The 9,243-nt window shown below is 28.9% G+C and overlaps 2 protein-coding genes across 2 annotated transcripts; one reads left to right on the top strand and one right to left on the bottom strand.

Annotated features, from left to right (window-relative positions):
• Positions 1 to 2,436, top strand: LOC119669879 (protein crooked neck). Its single transcript, XM_038079917.1, has 3 exons — positions 1 to 223; positions 278 to 1,250; positions 1,307 to 2,436. Exons 1-3 carry the CDS (start codon positions 188 to 190, stop codon positions 2,362 to 2,364), a joined length of 2,067 nt encoding a protein of 688 aa, XP_037935845.1. The 5' UTR covers positions 1 to 187; the 3' UTR covers positions 2,365 to 2,436.
• Positions 2,437 to 4,662: 2,226 nt separating this feature from the next.
• LOC119669878 (DNA-binding protein K10) lies at positions 4,663 to 8,622 on the bottom strand. Its single transcript, XM_038079916.1, has 2 exons — positions 7,519 to 8,622; positions 4,663 to 4,825 (listed from the first exon to the last, which is right to left on the bottom strand). Exons 1-2 carry the CDS (start codon positions 8,449 to 8,451, stop codon positions 4,742 to 4,744), a joined length of 1,017 nt encoding a protein of 338 aa, XP_037935844.1. The 5' UTR covers positions 8,452 to 8,622; the 3' UTR covers positions 4,663 to 4,741.
• Between the last annotated feature and the right edge of the window lie 621 nt (positions 8,623 to 9,243).

Raw genomic sequence — 9,243 nt, 5'->3', positions numbered from 1 at the left:
AAAAAATAATTGTTTTCCTTTGAGGCTAGTTTGTCACACGTACTTCCTTTATGAGGAAAATGCCTAAATTCACGCAATAACACACAGGTGGCAACACTAAATTTAATTGTCAGACACAAAAAGAGGTTCTGTTTACATTTGCAGTTGCAAATTTTTCTTGTTAATAAATTGTTTAGTTTTGTTAAATATGGAGAAGCCATTAAAGATGCCGAAAGTGGCAAAGGTAATATTTATTTCTTTTATCTTTATTAGCAATTAATATGTTATTATATATTAGGTTAAAAACAAAGCGCCCGCTGAGGTGCAAATAACGGCTGAACAATTGTTGCGTGAGGCTAAAGAACGTGATCTGGAAATATTACCACCGCCTCCAAAACAGAAAATCTCTGATCCAGCCGAGTTAGCAGATTATCAACAGCGTAAACGTAAAACATTTGAAGATAATTTACGCAAAAATCGTATGGTGGTAAGCCATTGGATAAAGTACGCGCAATGGGAGGAATCGCAAAAAGAGATACATCGTGCTCGATCTATATGGGAACGAGCACTAGATAATGAACACCGAAATATCACAATTTGGCTGAAATATGCCGAAATGGAAATGAAAAATAAGCAAGTCAATCATGCACGTAATCTGTGGGATCGCGCTGTAACAATAATGCCTCGTGTTAATCAATTCTGGTATAAATATACCTATATGGAAGAGATGTTAGAGAATATAGCTGGGGCTAGGCAAGTATTTGAACGTTGGATGGAATGGCAACCAGAGGAACAGGCATGGCAGACGTATGTAAATTTTGAATTACGCTATAAGGAAATCGATAGAGCTCGAGCCATATATGAACGGTTTGTGTACGTACATCCTGATGTTAAAAATTGGATTAAATTTGCACGTTTTGAAGAGTCGCATGGTTTCATACATGGATCACGGAGAGTTTTTGAGCGCGCAGTAGAATTCTTTGGAGATGACTACATTGACGAACGTTTATTTATTGCATTTGCACGCTTCGAGGAGGGTCAGAAAGAACATGATAGGGCACGTGTTATATACAAATATGCACTCGATCATTTGCCTAAGGAACAAACAAAAGAATTATATAAGGCATATACGATACATGAAAAGAAATACGGTGATAGAGCCGGTATAGAAGATGTTATTGTATCGAAACGGAAATTCCAGTATGAACAAGAAGTAGCCATAAATCCGCAGAACTACGATGCTTGGTTTGATTACTTGCGACTTATAGAAGGTTTGAATATAACTGAAAGTTAAATTATTATTTTTAATAAATTTTTTTTCTTTTAGCTGAAGGTGACTATGACATAATACGTGAGATTTATGAACGCGCAATTTCAAATGTACCTCCTGGTAATGAGAAGAACTACTGGCGGAGGTACATATATCTCTGGATTAATTATGCTTTGTTCGAAGAACTAGAAGCTGAAGATATAGAACGTACACGACAAATATATAAAACGTGTCTTGAACTTTTACCGCATAAAAAATTTACATTCAGCAAAGTCTGGTTATATTATGCACAGTTCGAAATACGTTGTAAAGACTTGCAGCGTGCACGTAAAATACTAGGTATGGGTTTAGGAATGTGTCCACATGACAAATTATTTCGTGGATATATTGAACTTGAAATTCAGCTACGTGAGTTCGATCGTTGCAGATTGCTCTATGAAAAGTTTCTCGAGTTCGGACCAGAAAATTGTGTTACATGGATGAAATTCGCTGAACTAGAAACATTGCTTGGGGACATTGATAGAGCTCGTGCTATTTTTGAACTTGCAGTGCAACAACCGCGTTTAGATATGCCAGAGCTTTTATGGAAAGCTTATATAGATTTTGAAGTAGCACAAGAAGAATATGACTTCGCCAGACAATTATATGAACGATTACTTGAACGCACACATCATGTTAAAGTTTGGATGTCGTACGCTAAATTTGAGTTGACTGCATGTACAACAGAATCAAGTGAAGATGATTCCACACTGTTTAGAAGTTTGGCACGCAGCGTTTATAGACGTGCCAATGATACATTAAGACAAACTGGTGACAAAGAATCAAGGGTTTTATTACTAGAAGCATGGAGGGATTTTGAAGTTGAAACTGGAGAGGAAGATGAGTTAGAGAAAGTTATAGCAAAGATGCCACGACGTGTTAAGAAACGACAGAAAATTGTATCAGAGGATGGTGTTGAAGAAGGCTGGGAAGAAGTCTTTGATTACATATTTCCAGAGGATGAAATGGCACGTCCTAATTTGAAACTTTTAGCAGCAGCGAAAATGTGGAAAAAACTTAAAGAAAGTAATGACCCGTCAGAAAATACGGAAAGCGAAAGTTCTGACCAAATATAAATAATATTGAAACGATTAATAATAAACGATTAAATGGTAAAGCAAATAAAACAACTTATAAGTTTTACTTTATATCATTTATTTATCTATGTAAATTCTAAACGGCTGAGATGAATATAAAATAATTAAAAAAAAAAAATTATGCCTTTTTACAAATAGACAAAAGAATGTCATATAAGAGTAAATAAATAAATTTATATTCAAATAAAATAGTTCTCTCTTAATGATTTGGTTTTTTGCGGATTAAATATTAACATTAAATGAAGCATTTATACTTTTTGTAATACATCAACAAATTATGCAGGAACAATCCACTGTTTTTCAACTTTTATAGTTCATTAAATTTAAAATATTTTTCCTTGCTTCGTAAAGTCTATTGTTATCTGCATCTCATTCCACAATATATTTAAATGCTACATTTAACGGATAACACATTCCATAAATATTTCATATAAAATAATTATTTTTTAATTTCAAAATAGAGAATTTATTAGGTATATACCGACTTACAGGCGTTTCAACTAATTTCAAAATTCCTTAGAATACATATTATTTTTATTTAAACTTTTTAAAGTATGGACGAAGTTTTTCAAAGAAACATTATTTTTCTATAGTTAAAAAGTATGTTTGCAACATTTCTACATAATTCATATACTTAATACTGTTTTTTATAAACTCTATTTCAAAATAAGATGTTTAAAAGGAAAAAATATATCGTATTGATGCTTTTTAAAAAAATCGAACCATTATTGGTATTAAAGAACTGATGCAATTAATTTATGATTAATATTTTTCAGCTGCAGTGTTATACTAAATTGCTAGTTGTGATAGGCTTTTTAAAAGGTGACAAAATCGTTGATCGTGTAGTATAGTATAGTGTTGTATATATAATTTATATTGAGAATATAGTCTAAAGTATCCAAAATGGTGCTATTATGTTTTTTTATTTAAGACAAACGGGTCACCAAATTTTTGTACATAGTTCTAGTCAAAGATTTAAGTCTAACATGTATCTTTAATTACATATAAGCAGGGATCGAAATTAATAGTTATTTCCAAGAGTTGAAATATTTTATGTTCACGTTAAAAAAAATTAAATACAGTCAAACTTCCATAACACGAACTTCTCTATAACTCGAATAAAAATATTGTCACGTGCCAATAGGAATGTGGGAAAATATTCTAATACTTGAATTTTTGTTTTAAATATAAATCCATTTTGGTATTAAAAAAAGAAAAAATGCTTAATTTTTTCTTCTTTATGCAAATGCCAGTCGCTGGCATTTATGCAAATGCATAGAACTGACATTTCTTCCACCGAATGTGACCTCAAAATTGCAACCGCCTGAACATGGAGTAATGCAAAATATAATGTGTAACTATTCTCTAACTAGAAAACTTCATAACTCGAACCTTTTCTTTGCAAAACGGTACTTCGAGCTATAGAAGTTTGACTGTATTTCATTATCTTTCTTTACAAATCAACACATCAACGCGTCTTTTGATACTATATGGTTCCAAAGAGATTCAAGTCTATATTTGAAAAATTGAACTTACTGATATTAAAAAATATTAATTAAAAACATATTTCAATGTTTTTAAAAATATACAATCATTTTTCCTAAACAAAATAAAAACAGTATTAAGTAAATTCTATATATTGCAAAATAAATATTATATTTGGTATTAGTTTAATGAATAGTACCAAATATTTTTTATATAATGAATTACTAAATTAGTTTTAAATTTTTATCAATGATTTCATAAATCTGAATTTATGAAGAAAAATGAACATTTTTAAAGTAATTATTTAATTACACAAATGATTTAGGTTTATTTAATTTTTTTTTCACACAAATTTTATTTAAAAACAGCAAAATGCTGTATTCTGTTTTATAAAATAATTATTAAAATTACAATATTAAAACATAAATTTTTTTGTAATATTTCGATATTTGTTTAAAATTATAGAATTATGTTCACATAGAGCAACAAATACTGAAGTAAAAACATAAATTTAAGCGCAGAAAATTATTTCAGTATATATAAGGTTAATATATAAATAAAAACAAATAAATTAAAATATGTATTCAATTACATATAATATTGCATAAATAAATGTGACCATAAAACTGAATTTTAAAACAAATAAGTTAATACTTTACATTTTATGAGATTTTATTACATTTATATAAAAAATGTACGTGCAAAGTAACTGAATTGCTTTAATTATTTAATTATAAATTTAAAATGTTCAAATCATTGAGCTTGTCAAAATATTAATCATTTAAATTTCAAAGGCGCTCAAGAGGTTCTTTTTTTAAATTATTCTTTTAACTGATATATATTCTATATTAAGCTGAAGCTATTCAAAACTTTAGCTTTCTACTTTTGGAATTTCTTCTTTATTAGTTTCATCCTTTGTGTCGATCTTATTATTAGTTTTTTTGTCATTTATATCCTGTAAAAAGATTTAACAACGATTGAAAATTTGTTAATTAATTATTGTTAATGTTAATTGAATTTAATAAATATCAACATATTTCTTAATATGCTTTTTCTTAAGCAAAATATACATATACATATAAAATAATGATAAAATATAAATTAAAATAAAACGTTAAGGTTAACTTAAATAATATCATATGATCATTTATAATAATATTTACAAAGAGGAAAAAAACTATAACATTTCTTATATGTATATACATATATAAAATAAATAAAAATATGTACTTTAAAAGAATGTTGACTAAACTCAAATATGTTGAAATATATTTTATCTAATATTTGCTCTATGCTCTTCTCTTATCAGGAGCGATGATACTAACTAGCTAAATAATAATAATTTTACATTTTAAGTTTTTTAAAGAATTATAAAACTATAATATTTCTTATATATAAAAAATAAATAGAAATATGTACTTTAAAACAATGTTGACTAAACTCAAATATGTTGATGCTCTTCTCTTATCAGGAGCGATGATAACCAGCTAAATAATAATAACAATTTTATAATTTAAGTTTTTTAAAGAGATTTTTCGAACAGTAGTGAACTGCAACAACAAAAATGCATTTTATATTATTTTAAATCATTGCCTTTTTGACTGACCATACAACTGTTTCAAGTATTCCCAATCCCCATCATAAATGGTCTTGGATATATTTCTTGTATTTCATTATTCGTAATTAATTTTTTGTGACTGCAAGTATCAGGAATTGAATTCGTACCCTGCCAAATTGAAAGCTCAGAGTCAGCGCAACTTAACCAACTGACCCAAAGCGGTAATTGATTTTTATGTTCGCACATATTATTGGATTTTTGTTAATATGCTGTGAAAGTTATAATAACAAATTCACTTGCTGTGTTTATATTAGAACGAAATCATAAACCGACTGTAGAATAATTGAATTAATTAATCATATTTTGATTTTTAATCGTTAAATTTCATTACTATTCTGTTTGTAGAGGCATTATTTGTTGCATGATTTATATATTCTTTATTATGTATAGAACCTAATCTAGGAACATAATATCGAGAAAGTCATGTTAATGTTACTCTACGATTCTCACGGACGAGACCAATATTTTGTGAATATAAGTTTTAAGTTTTTTAAAAACATTTATATAGAAATCGAGTTTCGAGTTGAAGTTGTTATATTTCCGCTATGAACGAAAACAGAGGACTAGATTATTATTACAGCTCATCACAACTTAATGAAGTTTTTAGATTATTATTCAGTTTGCTCTCTTTGAGGCGGTTTCTCAAAGAAAAAATATTTATTTTTATTTAATGTTCACAAAAAAAAATTATTTCTAGAAAGTTAACTGAACACACGGAATCCGTATTACTAAGAACAAAAACGTTTATGAATATTAATCATTTTGGACCTCAATTGCTAGAAAATATCAAAAATTGTTATTTTTTATTTTGGAAATGGGGAGCTTAAAGAAAATAATGCTGTGTTACCTATTTTTTGTTAAGAAATATTTTCTTCAAAAAGAAAATCGTTCCGTATCGCAAGGATGAGACTTAGGCTATGCTTATCTACTCATTTATAGAAAAGTAGGCTAAAAGCATGAAATTGGGTTTTCTTGAAATAAAAAAAATGGGTTTTTTTAAATTAGCTTCAATAAAACGTTGATTAATCATAGCAGAGAATTTAGTGTCGTACAGTCTAATTAATATAGATATGATATCAGCAATAAAATAGATATCATAGCAATAAAATAGATTGCATAAATAATATAGAGAAATGTGTCGTACCACCTTACAATTCGTTTGCGTTGATCATTGCCACAAACGTACGAAGTTCTACACTATCGTACACAAGACAACATAGTTCTTGCTGCATGTTGTATATTTGTACATAGTTTTTGCATATGTATTATTGCTTTTTAATCTTCTTAATTTAATAAGTTCACGACTTAATTTAAACATCTAGTGAAAAGAAAAGAATAAAATAAAATAATAAGAATTAACAGAATAATAGTTGGGAAATAAAGGTCCAGTTGAGCTTTAACATATCTGGACAAAATCTGATTTATTAGATTAGATTTTGTATGATTACAAAACAGTTTCAAAATTTTTGCAGACCATTTGTTTTGTCCAAACGAAAAAAAAAAATACTTTATCTGAAAATATCTTTAACAAAAGTTAGAGATATGTTTAATTATCATGCTAATATAACCAGTAACCAGTAATGTGATAATAAAAAATGCAAGGTAATGAAAATTTCATTTAGCACACGAATAAAACTGGAGCAGAAATGCTCCAAATTGGTTCTTAAGGTAATAGAGATGCACCAAATCGAAATTGTTTAAAAAAATGCTCAATAAACTGCACATGCAAAGAAAAATATATATATAACAGAGTTTGATAGATCAACAATTGTGAAGAAAGTAACAACACCAACTGTAGATATTTCTCATATAATACTAAAAAAAATGTTACTAATGTTGAGACATAAATCTATATACATACATACTTAAAAAAAATATAATATAAAATAATAAATAAATATTGTTGTTCTTATTTTATATCATTATTAATAGAAAAATAAGATATTATTTATATTGAAACAATTGTGGCGATAAAATGTCAATAGTTATTCTGCAAAAAAAATTAAAGCTATAAATATGAGCAGATTTACCTTAGTTTGAGCAGCCGAAGCTACAGTTTTAAGATAAGCCTCTCGTGCTGCGTCGTATAAACCGACAAATTTGTCCCGTTGCAGTTTGAATTGAGCAAAAAGCTCATCGTCCTTATTTCCTTTTAAACGATTTTCTATATCAATTTTTTTCTCATATTCTTTACGTATTTCATCTGTTACCCATGGCTTATCAATCGGATATTGATTGACCAAATTTTTTAATGTTTTAATTGTATTCTTACTCTTAGTAGATTTTTTTACTACTTTCGAATTTGTTTTCTTTAGCTTACCAACACCATTGTACGGTAGTGCTGGTGGACCATGAGGCGGCATCATAGGTGGTTTAAAGTTAATTGGCGGTGGATGTGGCAAAGGCATGTTTCGTCCGTTTCGTCTAAAATAAGGTGGTGGTGGCGGTTGTACGCCACCCATAGGTGGCATTGGTGGCATCGGTGGTATCATTGGTGGTTGAAAATTATGTGGCATCGGTGGCATAGGTCCCATTGGACCTTGATGAAGACCAAAACCCATTGGAGGCATACGTCGACCACGATTTGGCCCATTTCTATTTTGCATATTATTGAAATTATTATTCAACATTTTGCCATTAAATCTGTCATGCGCTCCACCACCATTACGTCCTAATCCATTTTTATGATTCCAATTTTTACTTCCATTTTTCTGTTGTGACTGTTGCATGTTAATTTGTTTATTTTTTTGCCTATTTTTCTTCTTTTTTTGTTGCAACGATCCACTATTTTGGTTTGACGTACCCGAAACTGGATTGTTGAAATCTGTGTAGCCCGGATTATCAGGAATTTGTGTACCATTAAACATGATTTGGTTCAAAGATTTTGTGGGTGGCTTATTATATGGCATTGTTGCTAGTTTATGTTGTATCTTGCCGTGCTGAAAATTTTTCTTCGACACCATTTCAATAGTGATCCTGAAAGCAACTCCTGTTATGAAAATGTTTTGCTATAAATGTTACCTTATTAAAAACGTCTGCAATTTAATTAATGAAGCTAATTTATTATATGCACAAAAAATGTCAAGTAATAGCAAAAATAAAATGTTTTGTTTTTCCTGGAACAAGCAAAATGACAGCTGAAAAATTAAATAATATATATCGATAACTGTTTCGAATCTCACACAACCCAGTACAAAATTTTAAGTAAAACAATGCTATGATTCGCCATTAATACATTTCGTTATTTGTTACATAAATACTACATGTTCTTTAGGAAAAGTATTTACTCGAAAATCTGAGTATCAGAGTCTAACCGATAGAGAATGTATCTGAAATATGTATTTGAAGGTTAATTTTTTTTTTCAAGGACCATGTTTTATAGAACGTCTCGGGCACAGCAAAATTGGCTCTTTCTGGCTATGCCGAAAATGCATGTTATGTAGACTGTCACATCAGTATTTCCAATTTCGTATTTTTACAGTGTTTTGATAATTTTTGGTTGTACCTAAATTTCAAGGGAAATGTAGATATGCTCACTTTCAATTTGCCAGCAAAAATAACCAGCAGGAAAAAACTTATAGAGGCTGTAATATATATTATTATATTAACTTATAATAATTGTTAACAGTACTTATAAAATTATACGCCTTTCCTTAAAATCGGAAAGTGTAATAATTAAATTTTTTAGCGGTTTATAAAATAGACTGTGTTGCTTACTGCCATTTTTTCTGATAAACGTGTAGAAATTGGAATAA

The sequence above is a fragment of the Teleopsis dalmanni genome, chromosome 1 (genome assembly GCF_002237135.1).
Source record: "Teleopsis dalmanni isolate 2A chromosome 1, ASM223713v2, whole genome shotgun sequence".
NCBI lineage: Eukaryota > Metazoa > Arthropoda > Insecta > Diptera > Diopsidae > Teleopsis > Teleopsis dalmanni.
The sequence above is the reverse complement of the archived record's forward strand: the minus strand, read 5'-3'. Positions and strand labels throughout refer to the sequence as shown.

Bases quoted from the DNA above. Each gene is read 5' to 3' on its own strand.
- LOC119669879 (XM_038079917.1), top strand. From the start codon at position 188: ATGGAGAAGCCATTAAAGATGCCGAAAGTGGCAAAG. The intron at 224-277 runs GTAATATTTATT...ATTATATATTAG, and splicing joins AGATGCCGAAAGTGGCAAAG to GTTAAAAACAAAGCGCCCGC. The intron at 1,251-1,306 runs GTTTGAATATAA...TTTTTCTTTTAG, and splicing joins TTACTTGCGACTTATAGAAG to CTGAAGGTGACTATGACATA.
- LOC119669878 (XM_038079916.1), bottom strand. From the start codon at position 8,451: ATGGTGTCGAAGAAAAATTTTCAGCACGGCAAGATACAACATAAACTA. The intron at 4,826-7,518 runs GTAAATCTGCTC...ATCTTTTTACAG, and splicing joins CTTCGGCTGCTCAAACTAAG to GATATAAATGACAAAAAAAC.